Source organism: Staurois parvus, unplaced genomic scaffold (assembly GCF_062004578.1).
Source record: "Staurois parvus isolate SC_StPar_1 unplaced genomic scaffold, SC_StPar_1.0 ptg000217l, whole genome shotgun sequence".
NCBI classification, from domain to species: domain Eukaryota; kingdom Metazoa; phylum Chordata; class Amphibia; order Anura; family Ranidae; genus Staurois; species Staurois parvus.
The window spans coordinates 8,794,659-8,816,853 of NW_028318013.1; the positions used below are offsets into that span (position 1 = coordinate 8,794,659).

A 22,195-nucleotide genomic window follows, 5' to 3' on the forward strand; every position below is an offset into this window, starting at 1 on the left:
ACCTCCTTGCAGGATGGGCATCTCTGTTTGGGCTCTTGGTGTTTGGTTTTAGCCCGAGCCTTGCCCTGAAAAACATAAAGAAGGGGCAGGAGGGAAGTCACTATACTATCTCACCCATCTCTCTTCCCCGGCAGAGCCTAAGGACCTGCACCCACAGCAGACCCCCTGCCCTACCCTTCCGGGAATGCCCCTGGAGCTAGGGGGCAACAGATAGGAGAGGTCTCCACTGAGGCACCTTACCTGTATCTGGCGTCTCCTGGTCCCGGTGCCTCCGACATCGTGCTCCAGGAGGGTGGTCGCTTGGTGCAGGCCTGTCCCTCAGGCTACTATGCACTGCACCGCCTTTTGAATTTCGTGCGCTGTGGTTGAGGGCCGCGACCGGAAGCAGAAGTCGTGGCCCGGGGTGAAGCCCCGCCCCTTCCGCCGGAACTCACCGTCTCCCGGCGTCCGGCCCAGCAACAACCAACGCCAGCATGGGAAGGAGCGAGACATCACCCAGATCCTCCCCAGATCATACCACAGTAACCCCGACGCCCCAACCCACCCAAGGAGGATGTGCAGCCGGACCCTCCGGCCTTCACTCCCGGCTGCGTCAAACCTCTCAGCCGGCTATCCGGCCCTCGGCTCCCCTGCCATCTAGGTGACAGCACCTTGTGCTTCCTCGTGTCTCCCCACCGGAGGAAACACCTGAACTGAGGTCGGAGGGGAGTGGAGGTCTTTTATTTTAGGGTGGAGGGGTTTCCTCAGATGGGGAGGAGCCGAGGTCTCTCAAGGTGCTGGCCTGAAAGACGTAAGGGGAAAAAAGGTTTTTTGAACTGATGGCTTCAAAACTGTATGGCATCACAAAAGGTGAGGAGTATAAAGAAAATAGCATGGTGCCTACAGTGAAACATAGTGGTGGCAGTGTCCTTCTGTGGGACTGCATGAGTGCTGCTTGTGTCGGGGAGCTGCATTTCATCAACGGTATCATTAATTCACAGATGTACTGCTCTATATTGAAAGAGAAGATGCTACCATCACTCCATGCCCTTAGTGGACTTTGGCAACATGACAATGATCCAAAACATAAATCTAAGGCCACTGTTGCATTTCTGAAGAATAACAGGGTGAAAGTGATTAAGTGGCGAAGTACGTCTCCTGATTTGAACTCAACCGAACACCTATGAGGAATTCTGAAGAGACAAGTTGAGCATCACTCTCCATCCAACATCCAGGCTCTAAAAGAGGTTGATCCTGAACTATGGAAATAAATAGATGTTGCAATATGTCACATGTCTTTGAAGGAAGTTCTGGCACCTGTAGTTCCACGTGATTGCTAAGAAACAGATCCTCACATTGCACAAACAGGAGATCATTTATAACAAGATCCCTGTTACAAACCTATATTCCTTCAATCACTCATCCTCTAGATTTATATAGCCTTTTTTGTCCCAAAAACGGCATATAGTAAGGCTTAATGGTTGTCTGACATAACATCGTCAGTATGGGAGAGAATCAGAAGTAGAGCGGTTAGTTACACACTCCTTCTGATCACTCCCTATGTCCTTAGTGAAATGCTATGGTAAACATCGAGCTTCAATAAAATGGCCGCCGTCGGCGCGAACTGCGCATGCGTGAACGGGCAAATGCGATATGCGCAAACGGCGGGAATCGCCAATTATGAATCAATTACATGTGTTCCCTTATATATACTTGAGCAGTCACTGAGGGGGCCTAGCTTTCTTTGAGAACGTGCATGGCACGAAACATGTCAGAAAGCTGCCCTCAGTGACTTTCTATCCACGTGGATCCCTTTTATCTGGCCAACAGGCCCTTGCATATCATGTGAGTTATATTTTAACCATTTCTTTGCACTTGAATAAAGCATTGCTGCACTTAGATATTTTTGTTTTTTGGCTCTTTTTCCCTGAGCCAATTGTCCCCAAGAAAATCGTGGGATGTTCTCTAAAGCTCTATCTCCCTCTGGTGGTCGGTGAACACATCATACCTTTTGGGATACCTGGTTGATGAGACCCTGGTTGCTGGCTCCCTATGGTGGTCTACAATCAGAACTCTGCTATTCGGAAACCCTGTTGAAATGCTGGGATAGATGCTGTTACTAGCGAGAATACCTGGGTCCAGATGCTCACACCTAGATGATATCATCATCTACATGCGTTTTTAAAAGCGCTATCTGGTTAGTGCAACCTATTCTCATTTTCCACACCATTGATGTCACGAATAATGGTCGCTCACTATATATAGACTGTCACCCATCTTCACGTTTATATTTTTGAAAATGAATACATGAACTTATTCATGCATGGTGATCCATGGTTGTGTGCGTTATACACTATCTTGCACATATATATGCCTAATGTCATTCTCAGAGTACCGTATTTTCCGGCGTATAAGACGACTTTTCAACCCCTGAAAATCTTCTGAAAAGTCGGGGGTCGTCTTATACACCAGTGTCAGGGCGGCACTTTTTCGAGGGGCGGCGCCGCCCCCGCCCCCCTTCCTCCAACGGACATTAAGTACAGGGGTGGGCAGAGGGGCTGCTGTACCTTACCTGGCTCCGGTCCCACGACGATCCGGTCCAGGAAGCGCGGCTGCCCCTTCTTTCAGTTCGGCCGCTCGATGGTCACGCGGCCGCTCGGCTCTGCCTCCTCACCGGTGATTGGGCGCCAGCACTGGAAATGCACACAGGCGACCAATCACCGGCGAGGAGGCGGAGCCGAGCGGCCTGCGAAAATAGAGCGGCCGTACTGGAAGAAGGAGCAGCCGCTCCTCTCCCCCACTGACACCAACGATGGGGCACTATTCCTCCTCCACACTGACACCAACGATGAGGCACTGTTCCTCCCCCACTGACACCAACGATGAGGCACTGTTCCTCCCCCACTGACACCAACGATGAGGCACTGTTCCTCCCCCACTGACACCAACGATGAGGCACTGTTCCTCCCCCACTGACACCAACGATGAGGCACTGTTCCTCCCCCACTGACACCAACGATGGGGCGCTATTCCTCCTCCCCACTGACACCAACGATGGGGCGCTATTCCTCCTCCCCACTGACACCAACGATGGGGCGCTATTCCTCCTCCCCACTGACACCAACGATGGGGCGCTATTCCTCCTCCCCACTGACACCAACGATGGGGCGCTATTCTCCCCACTGACACCAACGATGGGGCGCTATTCTCCCCACTGACACCAACGATGGGGCGCTATTCTCCCCACTGACACCAACGATGGGGCGCTATTCTCCCCACTGACACCAACGATGGGGCGCTATTCTCCCCACTGACACCAACGATGGGGCGCTATTCTCCCCACTGACACCAACGATGGGGCGCTATTCTCCCCACTGACACCAACGATGGGGCGCTATTCTCCCCACTGACACCAATGATGGGGCGCTATTCTCCCCACAGACACCAATGATGGGGCGCTATTCTCCCCACAGACACCAATGATGGGGCGCTATTCTCCCCACTGACACCAATGATGGGGCGCTATTCTCCCCACTGACACCAATGATGGGGCGCTATTCTCCCCACTGACACCAATGATGGGGCGCTATTCTCCCCACTGACACCAATGATGGGGCGCTATTCTCCCCACTGACACCAATGATGGGGCGCTATTCTCCCCACTGACACCAATGATGGGGCGCTATTCTCCCCACTGACACCAATGATGGGGCGCTATTCTCCCCACTGACACCAATGATGGGGCGCTATTCTCCCCACTGACACCAATGATGGGGCGCTATTCTCCCCACTGACACCAATGATGGGGCGCTATTCTCCCCACTGACACCAATGATGGGGCGCTATTCTCCCCACTGACACCAATGATGGGGTGCTATTCTCCCCACTGACACCAATGATGGGGTGCTATTCCTCCCACTGATACCAATGATGGGCCGCTATTCCTCCCACTGACACCAATGATGGGACACTATTCCTCCCACTGACACCAATGATGGGGCACTATTCCTCCCACTGACACCAATGATGGGGCACTATTCCTCCCACTGACTAATGATGAGGCACTATTCCTCACACACTGACACTAATGATGGGGCACCATCATTGGTGTCAGTGGGAGGAATAGTGTTCCATCATTGGTATCAGTGGGAGGAATAGTGTCCCATCATTGGTGTCAGTGGATGAAATAGTGCCCCATCATTGGTGTCAGTGGGAGGAATAGCACCCCATCATTGGAATACCATACTGAAATAGCATACAATATTGAAATCAAATCTGATGTTTTTTCATTTTTATTTGGTGTGTGTTGGAAGAGGGGTAGTCTTATACGGCGAGTATAGCTCAAACCCTATATTTTAACAGGAAAAGTAGGGGGTTGTCTTATACGCCCAGTTGTCTTATACGCCGGAAAATACGGTAATATATACATGCCTTCATTTGTATTTGCTTTGTATTATTTGTAGGAGCGCTGCAGGTTCATTTTATATAAATATGTCACCAACTTGTTCATTCCATGCCTAGAAGATTTGATGCTGTCCTTACAAATCATGAAGGTCATTCAAAATACTAGATGGAGTAGTTTTTGTTATGAGGTAAATTCATTTTTGCATTAACTAATCTGAGTAAAACTCAAGAAGATTTTGTAATCCAAGTTATATTATTAACCTTACTTTCATGAAATGTGCTAAACAAAGGTTCTATAAAAACTCAGTTCTGTCAAAACTTTGGACATTGTTCTTGTGTTCATTGAGATATTGATTAAATTCTTACTTTTCAAAAGGGGTTTACTCATTTAGGCCAAGCACTGTGTATTTAATGTTTTTTTTTTAGTTAATTCATGGAATTTGTCTTTAAAACAAAATTGTGGTTTTCTTACCTTCATGGACTCCAGTTCCATGCGCAAGCGATTATTTTCCGAGAGTAGATCTCTGTTCCTGCTCTCAGTCTGCAGCAGCTGTGCCTCCAGCTCAGCTTCATATTCTCGACTAGCCCCTTGGAACTCATTTAGCTCTTCATGTGCATCCTCAGAACTAACACAGAAATACAAAGTTACCCTTACAGCTCTTGCTTCAAACCCCCTCACCCATCTAAAATGTAGGAGACAAGAAAATAAACGTACCATTTCCTGTATTTCATTGCTAGATCTTTCCAGTACTGTGCCTCTTCCTCCAAAGAATGAAAGGTATCTTCAGCTAAATCATCCATATCAGCAGTTGCATTAGCGCTTTCATACAGTTTGCCACAAATTCTGCAAAAGGCAGCAGTCACAATAATTAGGAACAATTAAAATAATAATCCAAACATGCACCTGCCATTGTATTCCATACATCATGGAATATAACAGTCAGTGTTGTCGGACTGCACTCAGGAACCAAGATTTATTGTGTGGGAAGCAATATCCCAACAATTTTGCACTATGCTATCAAAAGGAAACCTGTAGTAATATATATATATATATATATATATATATATATATATATATATATATATATATATATATATATATATATATATATATATATATATATATACACACACACACACACACACACACAGTGAAGGAAATAAGTTTTAGATCCCCTGTTGATTTTGAATGTTTGCCCACTCACAAAGATATGATCAGTCTAAAAATCGAATGGTAGGTGTATTGTAACAGACAGAATAGGAACAAAAAAATTCAAAAGAAATGCATGTCTAACACATTATACACGGATATGAATGTTCATGAGGGAAATAAGTATTTGATCCCCTTCACAAAACAAGACTTAGTGGCAAATCCCTGGTTGGCAATCACAGAGGTCAGACGTTTCCTGTAGTTGGCCACCAGGTTTGCACACATCTCAGGAGGGATTGTGGCCCACTTGTCTTGGCAGATCCTCTCCAAATCATTAAGGTTTGGTGGCTGACGTTTGGCAGCTCGAACTTTCAGCCCCCTCCACAGATTTTCAATTCAGATTAAGATCTGGAGACTGGCTAGGCCAGGACCTTAATGCGCTTCTTCTTGGCCACTCCTTTGTTGCCCTGGCCGTGTGTTGGGGGTCATTGTCATGCTGGAACACCCATCCACGACCCATTTTCAATGCCCTGGCTGAGGGAAGAAGGTTCTCACCCAAGATTTGATGGTACATTGCCCCGTCCATCATCCCTTTGATGCGGTGCAGTTGTCCTGTCCCCTTAGCAGAAAAACACCCCCAAAGCAGAATGTTTCCACCACCATGTTTGACAGTTGGGATGGTGTTCTTGGGGTCCTAGGCAGCATTCCTCCTCCTCCAAACACGACGAGTTGAGTTGATGCCAAAGAGCTCGATTTTGGTCTCATCTGACCACAACACTCCTCTGCATCATTGAGATGTTCAGTGGCAAACTTCAGATGGGCCTGGACATGTACTTTCTTAAGCAGAGGGACCTTGCGGGGACTGCAGGATTTCAATCCTTGTCGGCGTAGTGTGTTACCAATTGTTTTCTTGGTGACTGTGTTCCCAGCTGCCTGGAGATCATTGACAAGATGCTCACGTGTAGTTCTGGGATGATTCCTCACTGTTCTCATGATCATTGACACTCCACGAGGTGAGATCTTGCATGGTGCACCAGACCTACGGAGACTGACAGTTGTTTTGTGTTTCTTCCATTTGCAAATGATTGTCACTGTCTCACCAAGCTGCTTTGCGATAGTTTGGTAGCCCAGTCCAGCTTTGTGTAGGTCTACAACCTTGTCCCAGACATCCTTGGACAGTTCTTTGGTCTTTGCCATGGTGGAGAGTTTGGAATCTGATTGTTTGATTGGTCCTGTGGACAGGTGTCTTTTATACAGGTAACAAAATGAGATAGCAGCACTCCCTTTAAGAGGCTGCTTCTAATCTCAGCTTGTTACCTGTATGAAAGACACCTGGTAGCTAGAAATCCTGCTGAATGATAGGGATCAAATATTTATTTCCCTCATGAACATGCAAATCAGTACATAATTTGTTAGACATGCATTTCTTTTGAATTTTTTGTTGCCATTAGGTCTCTCAGTGTTACAATACACCTACCATTCGATTTTTCGACTGATCATTTCTTTGTGCGTGGGCAAACATTCAAAAATCAGCAGGGGATCAAATACTTATTTCCTAATATATATATATATATATATATATATATATATACAGTCATGGCCGAAATTGTTGGCACCCTTGATATTTTTCCTGAAAATCAAGTATTTCACACAAAAAAGGTATTGCATTAACACATGTTTTGCTATACACATGTTTATTCCCTTTGTATGTATTGGAACAAATATAAAACAGAGGCAGAAAAGCAAATATGACATAATGTCACACAAAACCCCAAAAATGGGCTGGACAAAAGTATTGGCACCCTTAACTTAATATTTGGTTGCACACCCTTTGGAAAACATAACTGAAATCAGTCGCTTCCTATAACCATCAATAAGCTTCTGACACCTCTCACCCGGAATTTTGGACCACTCTTCCTTTGCAAACAGCTCCAGGTCTCTCTTATTGGAAGGACACCTTTTCCCAACAGCAATTTTAAGATCTCTCCACAGGTGTTCAATGGGATTTAGATCTGGGCTCATTGCTGGCCACTTCAGAACTCTCCAGCGCTTCTTTGCCATCCATTTCTGAGTGCTTTTTGACGTATGTTTGGGGTCATTGTCCTGCTGGAAGACCCAGGATCTTGGACGCAAACCCAGCTTTCTGACACTGGGCCCTACAGTGCGACCCAAAATCCTTTGGTAATCCTCAGATTTCATGATGCCTTGCACACAGTCAAGGCACCCAGTGCCAGAGGCAGCAAAACAACCCCAAAACATCATTGAACCTCCACCATATTTTACCGTAGGTACTGTGTTTTGTTCTTTGTAGGCCTCATTCCGTTTTCGGTAAACAGTAGAATGATGTGCTTTACCGAAAAGCTCTATCTTGGTCTCATCTGTCCACAAGACGTTTTCCCAGAAGGCTTTTGGCTTACTCAAGTACATTTTGGCAAACTGTAGTCTTGCTTTTTTATGTCTCTGTGTCAGCAGTGGGGTCCTCCTGGGTCTCCTGCCATAGCGTTTCATTTCATTTAAATGTCGACGGATAGTTCGCGCTGACACTGATGCTCCCTGAGCCTGCAGGACAGCTTGAATGTCTTTGGAACATGTTTGGGGCTGCTTATCCACCATCCGGACTATTCTGCGTTGCAATCTTTCATCAATTTTCCTCATCCGTCCACGACCAGGGAGATTAGCTACAGTGCCATGGGTTGCAAACTTCTTGATAATGTTGCGCACTGTGGACAAAGGCAAATCTAGTTCTCTGGAGATGGACTTGTAACCTTGAGATTGTTGATATTTTGCCACAATTTTGGTTCTCAGGTCCTCAGACAGTTCTCGTCTCCTCTTTCTGTTGTCCATGCTTAGTGTGGCACAGACAGACACACAATGCAAAGGTTAAGTGAACGTCTCTCCTTTTTATCTGCTTTCAGGTGTGATTTCTATATTGCCCACACCTGTTACTTGCCCCAGGTGAGTTTACAGGAGCATCACATGCTTGTAACATTCTTATTTATCCGCAGTTGTGAAAGGGTGCCAATACTTTTGTCCAGCCCATTTTTGGAGGTTTGTGTGACATTATGTCGAATTTGCTTTCTTTCCTCCCTTTTTTTGTTTTGTCCCAATACACACAAAGGGAATAAACATGTGTATAGCAAAACATGTGTTAATGCAATACGTTTCGTGAGAAATACATGATTTCCTGGAGAAATATCAAGGGTGCCAACAATTTCGGCCATGACTGTATATATATATATATATATATATATATATATATATATATATATATATATATATATATATATATATATATATATATATATAAACAATGGATGCTACCACCTGAAAAAGATACAGATCTAAGATATGTTTTAACTTTCTGCAAGTTTAGGGTTATGTGATCTCCACCTTAAACTGTCTTGTGGTGTAAAACCAAATCTCAGCAAGCATTCACCCTATATAAATCTGCTTTCTTTGCATACAATTCCTCCCTCAATGCTGCCAAACAAGCCTACTTTGTCACTCTTATTAATACCTTGTCATCCAGTCATCTTCTCTACTTTTAGCTCTCTACTTTCTTCACCTCCACTCAGTAACTCACTCACTGCTTACAAGATTGCAAATTATTTCAAAAACAAGATTGATGCAATTGGTAGGGGCATCTCCACTACACAGACATCTATCCCATTTAGCATACCTTATACTAAACCTCCCTCAACACTTTCCTCTTTTGACCTTCCTACTACTGAAGAGGTCACTAAAGTTTCTTCAGAAGCCCGTCTCAACACGTGCCCCATGGATCCTGTCCCCTCTCAACTACTACGGTCACCCTCTTCTATCCTATGCTCCCTCATTCACATCTTCAATCTCTCCCTCTCTAATGGCGCCTTCCTCACCCCTCTAAAGCATGCACACATCACTTCCATACTTAAAAAACCCTCTCTGGGCCCCATCAACCTGAACAACTTAAGACCCATATCCCTGGTCCTGTTTACCTCTAAACTCTTCGAACACCATCTACAATCGCCTGAGCTCCTACCTCACTGTACAACAACCTTCTTTACGCTTTACAGTCTGGCTTTCGCTCACTCCACTGAAACTGCCCTACTAAAACTCACTAATGATTTACTAACTGCTAAAACCAATGGCCACTACTCCATACTCTTGCTACTTGATCTCCATGTGGCTTTTGAAACTGTTGACAATCCCCTCCTCAAAAACTCTTGGCCTGAGACTCTGCTCTCTTCTGGTTCTCCTCCTACCTATCGCAGCGCTCCTTCAGCGTTACCTATAACGCCGCCTCCTCCTCTCCACTCCCTCCTTCTGTAGGGGTCCCTCAAGTTTCTGTCCTTGGACCCCATCTCTTCTCCATCTACACCTCCTCCCTTGGTCACTTGATAAACTCCCATGGCTTTAACCTCCCTAGCGGTCTGATTATGTCCATATTTCTGTGCTCAAAGCGGTATTTTTTTGCATGGAAATATGTGTTTTTTTTATTGTAAGCCTGTAATTTTTAGGAATAACTCACTGAAATCTGTCCGAACAAGAGTCTAGTAAACATCCCAGGTAGGATAAAACTTGAAATACGAAAGCATAAATTACAATAAATAATCATAAAAAATATAATAAAATTTAATTCAATAATATACTCAAAGCAAAAACACTGAAATTTGAAATAGAGCGCCAAGTTCGCGCATTACTGAGCAAAGTTGCAAAATCGTTTTCAGTGTCTGATGAGGAATTCCCCCACGAATCATTATCACTCAATTCTGCAAGTAGTTCTAATTTACTATCACTGTTCTCTAGCTGGTCTAAAACCACTTTTGACATAAAGGGACGCTTTTTGGACGCCATGGACGTTTCTCAGTTTCCAGGCAGAAAGAACAGTAAAAATGCAGGCAGGGCACAGGACAAAGCACTAGGGACAAAATGTATGTGAAATGCTTTGATACAGTAATGGAATACTATGTGATTTTAGTGAATGTCGCAGGGGACAGAACTCAGATGACAGATACCGGCATCCACCGGATTACATTGTTGGGGACACTGCAGGAGGGACATCGCGGGAGCGCAGGACAAGGTAAGTGATCGAGGGATCACAGAGCAGCGCCGCATGGTAAGCCCGAGTGTAGCTCAGGGTTACCGCTTGTGGTACTGAAACTTTACCCCGATGTGCTGATGACACAAATCTATCTATCTTTCTACTCCTCACCTCTTCAGTCTGCTCTCGCAATACTAACCTGACATATCAGCATGGATGTCACCCCACTTCCTCAATCTTTCTAAAACAGAGCTCATAATATTCCCTGCAGCCCGTGCTCCCTCCCCTGACTTCTCCATCAAGATCAACAATACAACCATCAGTCCCCTCCCTAATTGCCAGGATACTAGCTGTAATCCTAGACTCCCATCTGTCCTTGCAGCCCCAAATCCAATCACTGTCCAAATCTTGTAGACTTCACCTCCGCAACATCTCCAGGATACCCCTGTTCTTAACCTGAAACCACTGTTCTGAAACCACTAAGCAACTTATTCGCTCCCTCTCTCGCCTGACTCCCTCTAACTCTAACATTCTAACTCCCTCCTCATTGCCCTACCTCATCGCAGGCTATCCCATCTTCAGTCTATCATGAATGCTGCTGCCAGACTCATCCACCTTACTAACTTTGCCATATCTTCCATCACTCTCTGCGAATCCCTCCACTGGCTTCCCATTGCCCAACGAATAAAATTAAAAAAACATTAACAATAACATATAAAAGGCATTTATAACTCTGCCCAAATTACATCACCAATCTTGTCTCCTAATATCACCCAAACTGTACAGAGCTCCCCCATCCTCTGGAACTCTCTAACCCAATCTATCGCCTACTCTGCCCACTTTTAGGCGATCTCTGAAAACCTCTCTTCGGGGAAGCCTATCCCACCTGAGCTAATAACAGAATCTTCTATTCCTCTCAGTACATCCCCCAGAGTCATTACTTTTTGTACCGCCAGCTCCTCCCTCTTAGATTGTAAACTCCAAAGAGCAGGGCCCTCCTAGCCCTCTTGTATTAAACTATCGTTGCTGTATTGTCTCCCTTTATATAAAGAGCCAAGCAAACTGTTGGAGCTATATAAACCCTGAATAATAATAATAACTGAGACAGGTTGATCCTCCAAGGTAAAGTATATCTAAACTCATAAGGAAAAATGTAATATATTGCAGATTACCAATCTTTGATGTGTGGCGGATGCATTGGTGTATTTTTTAGGCTGCCCCCTTTACGTCCCTTGATCCAGCCAATATGTCTGTTATTTTTCAGTTTCTTTTAGCAGGCTAAGCTGTTAAGAAAAAGTGGCAGTCAGAAGGTTGAGACAGGGGTTCTGTTTATAATGGTTAGCTTAAAGAATATGTAAATGCAACATTCCTGATATGTGCCTGCTGTACAAGAAAAAAAAAAAAAAAAAAAACACAAAACAAAAAAACAAACAACACACCACACACACACACACACACACACACACACTGGTTCCTGCCAGCCACTCTGCTTTCCTATCAAAAACAGACTACACTAGGCATGAGAGCAGAGCATGGTTAGTTCTCTAGCTGTTCTGGGAACTCAGCCTGCTCTCCAATAATCAAGCTTCTGCTGACACCTCCCCCCGCACACCCATTCAGTGGAAAGACCAGTGTCCTGCCGTTTCTCCTCCCTATGCATCAAAAAGAGAGAAAAAAAAAAAAAAAGGGGGGAGGATTTATGTTTTTTTAATTTCAATTTTTAAACCACATGGGTTGTTTTACAAGGTGAGGGTTTACATATACCTTATGTGAAACCTTTATCCAAAAAGAAAACACAAATACCCTGCTACTGTACAGTAACTGCTTAAAAATTGTTAGCTACAGTTCAGCTTTAGAGTATAAGTAAACACCACGATACTTACCTCTGTTCCAATGATCTGTGGTTTGCAAGGTTCCATGCCAGTATTATCTTCAGCACCAAGTCATTGTGTTGAGCATGTAGTCTGTGCTCTGCCTGCACAGTTCCACATACATTCTAAGGAAAACAACATACAGACAGGAAGCCTGCCTTCCTGCTTGCAATCACTTTAGGTGGAATAATGAGTGTTGAGAAACCAGGTAAAATGGGAGGCACCATGAAGCAGGATCCAGGGGGAATGCTCTGCAAAGACATGGCTCTCAGCAGGGCTGTCACAGTGAGCATGCAGGATGGAATACCCAGGGGGTAGGAGAGGTTATGTTGTATCCAAAATAGTTACTTCAGGCAGCTAGGGGTGCTGTGTTCCAGAAGCAAAGTGAAAAAAGTAGAAATGTCACGAAGAAAGAGGAAAGAAAGAAAGAAAGAGGAAAGAAAGAGGAAAGAAAGAAAGAAAGAGGAAAGAAAGAAAGAAAGAGAAGAGGAAAGAAAGAGAAGAGGAAAGAAAGAGAAGAAGGAGGACGAGAAGAAGGAGGACGAGAAGAAGGAGGACGAGAAGAAGGAGGACGAGAAGAAGGAGGACGAGAAGAAGGAGGACGAGAAGAAGGAGGACGAGAAGAAGGAGGACGAGAAGAAGGAGGACGAGAAGAAGGAGGACGAGAAGAAGGAGGACGAGAAGAAGGAGGACGAGAAGAAGGAGGACGAGAAGAAGGAGGACGAGAAGAAGGAGGACGAGAAGAAGGAGGACGAGAAGAAGGAGGACGAGAAGAAGGAGGACGAGAAGAAGGAGGACGAGAAGAAGGAGGACGAGAAGAAGGAGGACGAGAAGAAGGAGGACGAGAAGAAGGAGGACGAGAAGAAGGAGGACGAGAAGAAGGAGGACGAGAAGAAGGAGGACGAGAAGAAGGAGGACGAGAAGAAGGAGGACGAGAAGAAGGAGGACGAGAAGAAGGAGGACGAGAAGAAGGAGGACGAGAAGAAGGAGGACGAGAAGAAGGAGGACGAGAAGAAGGAGGACGAGAAGAAGGAGGACGAGAAGAAGGAGGACGAGAAGAAGGAGGACGAGAAGAAGGAGGACGAGAAGAAGGAGGACGAGAAGGAGGAGGACGAGAAGGAGGAGGACGAGAAGGAGGACAGTTGGAGTGCAATGACACCAAGAATTGCTGTGATTAGAAGCAGAATTCCGAGGAGGATGGCCTGGGAGCTTTGGCTGTGTGTTTGCAATGGATCCAACATCGGTTCTAGGAGGCTTGGAAGGGATCACTGTGTATCTTCAAGCAACTTTACTAGGTTGGTGTGCCATGATCTCATGGACCAATTCAGAGTTATGGAGGACCACCAGAATTTCTTCATTATCAATTTTGCAGAGCAGGAAAGGAACCCATTTAGTTTTTTGATGAACAGGGACGGACTGACCATTTGGAAACTCTGGCACTGCCCGACGGCCCGGGGTCAGTAGGGGGCCACGAGATGCCTCTGGTACCTTATTCATAGGCTTTTTTGAGTTTGGGCAAGGACACAGGGGCCCCACAATCCCCTATTGCCCGGGGACCCCATGAGTTGTCAGTCTACCCCTGTTGATGAATAAATATACCAGGAAGTCCATGACAACTGACCTGTGTTGCTTAACTTAAGCAGGGTGCAAAACCAGGATATCCTTGGGATAGAAGGCCAGGTTAATCTGAAGAGCCTACATGGTGTCTGCCTGATCAAGTCAGTACCACATCTGCCTGGACCAGTTCCAAGTTAGGAGTATCACCAGAAAACTCTCAATTTTGCTTCTGTGGAGTAGAGAAGGCATAGGTCAGGCTGTGTGAAACTCATACAAATGAGCGCAGAGAGGCCACTCCAGGTGGAAACGTGAACAATTAAACATGAGCTCACCACTGCTGCCTTGTTAATCATTTGCATGATGAAGAGAACTGAAAAGAATAGGCACTGTGGAAAATGCTCTCAGTCAAGCACCTTAATGAAGATGCATCTTTATTGGGTGAGACAAAGTAGCAAATATAAAATTTGACCAGCCTGAAGTGAAAAGTGTGACTCCAACAGATGGCCTGCCCGCTCTGAAGGGAGCTGAGATCGGCAAACGCTCCTGTCGGCTTCAAATCACGTGGTGTCAGCGCACCGACGTCATCATCACGGCAATGATGATTGGGAAGGCAGTGTCCGGCGTCGGCTTCAGCTATGCAGGGTTACCAAGACGGCATGGTTTGCGCAGTTGCGCTTTGTCAAGTCTCCTCACCTCCCTGCCTGTCTCCAGCATCGAACCCGGGGACTAGCAAGGAGGATTAATCTTGCAGTGTAATGAGCACTGATTAGGTGCTCGTCAGGAAAGGGGACTGTCTGGCTGATCCTTTATCCCTTTCCCTACCAGAGCCCTTTTTGTTTAAAAAAAACATTTTAGGTCTAAAGATTGCATAAAACACCCAAGCATTATATATATTTTCTAAAAGCAGAGACCCCAGAGAATAAAATAGGGGTAGTTCCAATTTTTTTATGTCCTCACAAAAAATTTCAGTACACTTAATTCTTGGACACAAAAAAGCAAAAGATTACCCAATTGTTTGATAAAAATATAAAAGATGAGGTTGCATCGATTAAACAGATATCCAACCTTAAAATTTGCATGCACTTGCGAAATGGCAACAAACTTTAGTACCTTATATTTTCTATAGGCAACACTTTTAAAACCCCTTATAGGTCATCAGTTTAGCATTACAGAGGAGGTCTGGTGCCAGAGAGCTTAAGTTACACTACAGAGCTCAGTGAGGAGAGCCCTGAGAGCCGATAGGTGGGAAGAACCCCCCTCCACACAGGAACAGAGCTGAGGCTGTCCATCTGCTGAAGAAACTTGTCAGAAGTGACTCATATGGATAGCAGAGAACAAAGTAGCAGACAGAAATGACACACAGGGGTTTATTTACCAAAGCTGGAGAGTGCAAAATCAGGCTCAATTCTGCCTAGTATCCAATCAGTGTATTGCCAAAGCTTAATTGAACAAGCGGAGGTTAGAAGCGGATTGGATTCTAAACAGATATGAGCCTGATGCACTCTCCAGCTTTAGTAAATAAACTCCTTAGTGCTCTTAACTGAGAAACGTACACACTATAGAGGGATACGCTCTGTTCATACTTCATGCCTGGAGGTTTACAACCACTTTAATGTAGAGAATGAATTAAGATTTAGAAACGCTTCAACTTTCCAACTGGATTCGGCAGCACATCCTGATCAGCATCTTGCTAGCCACCTGGACCCCTGCCAAACAACTACAGACCTCCTTTGTAAACTTTTCAGATGGTAAGCTGGTGCTACAGACTTGTGTTATGGTCCAACACGGACTCATGCTACTGACAGCTACAGATCTGAAAACCAATAGCGCACTATTTATAGACACATGGCTCTTTATGTCATAGCTACTTAACATACTTTACTTTGAAAACACTTCAATAAAAATGTATTGAAATTTAATATACAGTATCTGGAGCAGTATGCTTTACATTAGTAATGGTAAAACAGCTGAGTGCAGCTCCTGGTTACAGTATTGTCCCAAGCAACACACAACAGTATCATGGATAGTCTTATCTTATTGTCAGATCACAAAAGGACAGTCTTATCCTTACCTTGTGTGTACTGCAAGGTTACATAATGTATATGATAACAGTGTTCTACAATAAGGCTAGCCTCACATCTATGCAGCTTTTTAATGTGCTTGCAGATCTACCAAAAAATGCACTACAATCCATTTAGGGCTTGCTCACACTACATGCAGTCCACTAGGTTATTTTTCTGCATCCAAAAACACACAGAAAGTATGCTACATGGGTGTCAATGGCATGGTTCACACCAGTGCTTGCATGTCTAGTGCGTTCTGGTTACAGGGAAAAAAAAAAAAAAAAGGAAGGAGAACATGCTGCCTTATTCATGCACAGAAATGTACTGGAACGTGGTAAAAGGCATCAAAAACATCACAAATGCACTGGAACACCTCAAAAAAACACAATGACCCCAAATGAACCAACAAAAAGGAGGACAACAATAAACTGGAATGAATCAAAAACGCATCAGGATGCGTAAAAAGCGAGCATGCAGAAAATGCATCCAGACTGCGTTTCTATAGTGTGAACCACCAGATGTAGTCCAGTGAGTTGTTTTTTTCCCAGCATCAAAAATTCAAGCACAGTGCTTTCCATGTATTCCAATGGACCTAGTTCATACCAGTGCAGTCAGTTTCTGCTGCAGAAAATAAAAGAAGAACATACTGCATTTTTTTCCTGCACAGAACTGTACTAGAACACAGCAAAATGTAGGAAAAATGCACGGAAACAGTTAACACCACGAAAATGCACTACGGATACATTTTTTCTTACAGTTCACAACATACTCTGTTCTGGAGTAGTGTGTTATGTTCCAGTACAGTTCTTTGCAGAAAAAAAAAAAGAAACAAAATGCAGCATGTTCTACATTTTTTCCTGCACCAGAAACCGACTGCACTAGTGTGAATTAGAGCTATTGGAATACATGAAAAGCACAGTGTAAATATTCCAATGCAATAAAAAAAAAAAAAACACTTTACTGTAAGCAAAAAAGGCACCTAGAACATGTTCGGAGGATGTTTTTGTGGTGTGAACTGGCCCTGAACCTTACTTCTTAGTTTCTATGTACATGGGACGTTTGGAAAACACTTCTGAAAAATGAAAACTGACTGCTGGAAAACGTAGGTTAAAAAATGCCTGTTTAGCCACGTTTGCATACCACATTTAGAAGCGGATTTTAAAGATAAGATCAGGAGACCTTCCAAAATGACTAGAATGCACTGAAAACAGTAAAAAAAAAAAAAACACACAAAAAAAAAAAAACACTGTTTCAGACATTTTGAGAGAAAGAGAGAGCAGAAGCAGAAAGAGCAGTATGTGTTGAGATTACCTATCTTTTCTGGTTGTATTCACTATGGATCCCATCATGAGCATAATGCAGCACCATTTTTTCCTTCCGGCAAAACCTGGACCTGACTGCGCTGGTGTGCTAGGTCCATTTGAATACATGGAAAACACATTGCATGCATTTCTGATTATGAAAAAAGGCTCTGGACAGCATTTGGATATGGAACAGTTCAAAAACGCTTCTAAACGTAAATGCACATAAACACGGTTAGCCGCTTTTAAAAACGTTTGGAACGCTGATAAAATCTACTCCTGAACGCAAGGTTGGTGCATTAAAAAAAAAAAATGACTGTAAACAACATAGTGTACATGGACACATAGGAAAACATTAGGGAGAGTTCAGGGGCTGCTGAAAAAAAACAAACAAAACAAACCACCACACATGCATTTTTGCTACATTTTCCTGCATAACAATAGACACTGTCTCCTAGCAACATCAACACATAGCTTGCAATTTACCAAAACACATTAAAATGCATCAAAGACACATGGGGAAAAAAACAAAAACACAAATAAACCACACTGAGAAACAACTACACACGCATAGATTTGAACTTAGCCTAACAGTGTATTGAACAATCACTGGACCCATGACAAAGATCCCCATACATTCAACCATCATGATGTGATCAGGGGCATATTTACCACAAGGCAAACAAGGCATTTGCCTAGGGCAGCATTTTTTAGGGGGGCAGCACCATCCCCCAGAAGGAATAGAAGAAGGGACACATGCTGCATGGGGACCAGGTGGGATCTGAGAGAGGCGGCGGGCTGCTTCATGATGTATATTATTATATTATACAGTATTTATAAAGCGCCAACAGTTCGCTAAGCGCTGTACATTACAAAGGGAGACAGAACATGAAACAGTACGAAAACAATACAATGTGATACACGAGGGGTTCGAGGGCCCTGCTCTTTCGAGCTTACAATCTAGGAGGGAGGGGACAGTGGTACAGGAGGAGATAGCTGTGGGGAATGGAGTGGTAAGAAGAGTGGAGGAGGTCGGCAATTAGCAGGGGGTGGGGTAGGCTTCCCTGAAGAGGTGGGTTTTCAGGGTGCGACTAAATGAGAGGAGAGTAGGTGATAGTCTGATGGATTGGGGTAGGGAGTTCCAGAGGATAGGTAATGTCCTGAAGAAATCCTGGAGGCGGGCATGGGAGGAGGAGACCAGGGAACTAGAGAGAAGGAGGTCTTGAGAGGAGCGGAGTGTGCATGTTGGGTGGTACTTGGATATTAGGTCAGTGATGTAGTTTGGGGCAGTATGATGGACAGCTTTGTATGTCAGGGTTAGGATTTTGAATCTGATCCGTTGTGCAATCGGAACCAATAGAGGGATTGGCAGAGGGGGGTGGCGGAAACTGTGCAGTTGGTGAGGTGAATGAGTCTGGCTGCCGTATTCAGGATCGACTGAAACGGGGATAGCCTGTGGCGAGGCAGGCCAGTGAGGAGGGAGTTGCAGTAATCAAGTCGTGATATGATGAGGGAGTGGATGAGCGGTTTAGTGGTTTCTGGGGTTAGGAACATGCAGATTTTGGCGATGTTGCGGAGGTGGAGTCTGCATGAGTTTGTTAGTGATTGGACTTGGGGCTGGAAGGATAGGTTGGAGTCCAGAATGACACCAAGTACTCTGGCCTGTGGGGCGACCCTGATAGTGGCATTGTTGGACGTGATGGAGAAGTTAGTGGGGGGTCGTGTGCGAGCTGGGGGGGGGGGGGGGGGAGACTAGGAGCTCAGTTTTGGAGAGGTTCAGTTTAAGGAAGTGGAGGGACATCCAATCTGATATGTCGTTTAGTAGGTTTGTGATTCAGGCGAAGACAGAGGGAGTGAGGCGAGGGGTAGAGAGATAGATTTATGTGTCGTCGGCAAAGAGGTGGTAGTTTAAGCGGTGAGAGTGTACGAGTTGGCCAAGGGAGGAGGTGTAGATGGAGAAGAGAATAGGCCCAAGGACAGAGCCTTGAGGGACCCCAACAGAGAGGGGGAGCGAGGGGGAGGTAGTAGCGTTATAGGTAATGCTGAAGGAGCGTTGGGATAGGTAGGACGAGAGCCAGGAGAGAGCATTATCTCTGAGGCCGAGGGAGTGTAGTTTTTTGAGGAGGAGGGGGTGGTCGACTGTGTCGAAGGCAGGGGAGAGGTCGAGGAGTAAGAGCACTGAATAGTGGCCATTAGCGTTGGTGGTTAGAAGGTCGTTGGAGAGTTTAAGTAAGGTAGTTTCGGTGTAGTGTAGGGGACGGAAGCCTGACTATAGGGGATCGAGGAGGTTGTTGTCGTTGAGGCGAGAGCTTAGGCGGGTGTAGACTAAGCGCTCGAGGAGTTTGGATGAGAATGGGAGATGGGTCTGAGGTTGTTCGGGTCATTGGGGTGCAGGGAGGGCTTTTTAAGTATGGGAGTGATGTGTGCATGTATGCAGGGCTTCCCGGGGATTGTGAAGGTGAGTTCCTTCTCTCTCGCTGGGGTGGCCAGTGTATGGGGGGGGGGGGGGGTGGTAGTAGAAGGCTCTTGGTTGGTGGTGGGGGGGGGGGGCTGGGGTGTTGTTGGCCAATGTCAGGCTCTCCTCGTGGGCGAGGGGGGTGTTGGTCGGTGGCAGGGTCTCTCCGTGTGTGTGTGGGGGGGGGGGGGGGCGATATTTGTGTTGCCTAGGGCAGCACAAAACCTGAAAACACCACTGGATGTGATCACTGCAGAGCTCCACACTGACAGAGCACTCAGCCGTCATCCATGGACAGGACGCTTACTATTCTGTTTAGTTGGTGATCGTTACAAAGTTAAATCTTCTTAGTAATGTATTTAAGTCATAATATTGTGGACAGTTACGGAATGTTTAAATCAGACCCCGTGCGAGCGTTAGAATGAACCCAATCACGGAGATCAGTTCCAGACCCCGCTCCGTAACACTTCCATCAATTCACGGCTTTATACAAGCAGTCATATATAAAGCCGGGTACACACGAGGCAACCCCCCTGACAGGGTGAACGGTAGCGGCGATGGAACCCCTCACACCTCAGAGTGCCCGAACACTGACCTCACCTCTACCTTAACCGATCTCCAGGACAACAACCCTCCGCGGCCGATCAGCACTCAGTAATAACAGCCTTGAGTCAAACTCAAACTTCCTCGCAATCTCATTGGCTTATGCTAGCACATGGGCGTCACCTCTTCCAGCCAACCCGCTAGCGAAAGAGGCTTCAGCAAAAGAGCTTTCTTTTCTCTTTGTAACAACTTTATTAACAATGCGATCTGACCTGTGCTTATTTTCAGAATAGAAGGCTGTGTAGAATGTAAGAAAGGAAAGGGTAAAATACAAGTATGCTTCTAGGAACATTAACCACTTGCACTCCTGAGGATTTACCCCCCTTCCTGACCAGGCCATTTTTTGCATTACGGCGCTGCGTTATTTTACTTTGGTGGTATATGATTGTCTATGATTGTTTTATAGCGCAAAAAATAAAAATATGGTCATGCAATGCTGCACCCAAATGAAATTTACATCTTATTTCCCCCCACAAATTGAGCTTTCTTTTGGTGGTATTTGATTGCCTGTGCGTTTTTTATCTTTTGCGTTATGAAAAAAAAAAGACCGACAATTTTGAGAAAAAAACAATTGAGTACTGTCCGTGATACTTTTTGTATTTGCACTAACATACAATTTTGAGGACAAGCTTTCGGGGAATGTCCCCTTCTTCAAGGTCTAAGCAGTACTACTCACAAAGTTAGCAGAATGTTAGTAGAGATGACAGAAAAAAAAGAAGAAAAAAAAAAAGGAGGCTAGAGATAAGATGCAGTCAAAGCGAGGGGGGAGGGGGGGGGAACAATATATTTTACTTTTTGCTATTAAACATGTCCAGTAGAAAAATTTAAAAAATCAAATTTTGCCATACATTTACACCAAAATGTATTTTGCTAAATATCTTTTGCTAATAGCAGGACTGCAGCAGGCATTCTGACACTGGGGGGGGGGGGGGGGACTGACTTGGTGTCACTGACATCCCCAGTGACACCAATACAGTGATCAGTGCTAATAAAAAGCACTGACACTGTACTAATGGCACTGGGCAGGAAGGGGTTAACATGTGGGGTGATCAAAGGGTTAACTGTGTGCGTTTTACTGTGTGCTGTGTCTGTGTGCTTCACTGTAAGCACATTGCTTTGCATAGCTCTGCTATGCAAAACCATGCATAGCAGTGTGCAGGATCTGACGGTAGAGAACTGTATTGTTTACTTACAGTTCTCTCCCTCCGTCAGTAATGCCCTTCGATCACCGGGTGCTGGCGAGTAATCACCGGCTGGAACCCAGTGATTGACAGTTGAGGTCACAAATAGCGGCGCGGGTGGGGTGCACAAGCAACTCGCGCGTGCCCCCTACCCAGATATGGTAAATCACATATATACACGTGATTTTGTGCACCCGTGCCACCCTATAGTAGTAGTACTACTATTGGGCAGACAGAAGCTGTTAATACTGCCTTCCACTACCCTGCCGGCCTCCCTCTAAAAATGTCAGTGGTTTGCCTGTCGTTCTCATCCTCCAAATTCATTGAGGGGTATTTAGGAAAACTGGAGAAGCTGTTCATGGCAACCAATCAGCTTTTATCTTTAATTTTGTCGAGGGGATAATTTTTGCCTTTGCAGCCTAAGGGACTATTCACACTAGAATGAAAAAAAAAGATTGGCTAAACCCCAAACTGCTTTTTCATCACTAAGGGGTCAACTTACTAAGAGACAAATACCACATGATTGTTTGCATTAAAATATCTCATGCGGTATTTATCTGAAAGGTAATCAATTCCCTAAGAAACATTTACAAAATTAGTTAAATATG

The 22,195-nt window shown here is 45.0% G+C and overlaps 1 protein-coding gene across 7 annotated transcripts in view; it reads right to left on the bottom strand.

The window, feature by feature from the left end:
• The window catches only part of NDE1 (nudE neurodevelopment protein 1), a 188,092-nt gene extending 167,602 nt beyond the window's left edge, over nt 1-20,490 (bottom strand). For 5 of the 7 annotated variants that reach the window (XR_016312993.1, XM_089679089.1, XM_089679090.1 and 2 more), the window contains exons 1-3: nt 20,399-20,486; nt 5,099-5,227; nt 4,856-5,009 (exon numbers count right to left, since the gene is read on the bottom strand). Coding sequence is in view for 6 of the 7 variants with exons in the window: in XM_089679089.1 (XP_089535215.1) it covers nt 4,856-5,009; nt 5,099-5,184 (240 nt within the window). In the remaining variant the exon portion in view is untranslated. Of the gene's footprint in view, nt 1-4,855; nt 5,010-5,098; nt 5,228-11,728; nt 11,851-20,398 lie in introns of those variants that run through there. The other 2 variants (XM_089679087.1, XM_089679088.1) reach the window with 2 other exon arrangements.
• Nucleotides 20,491-22,195: the final 1,705 nt, after the last annotated feature.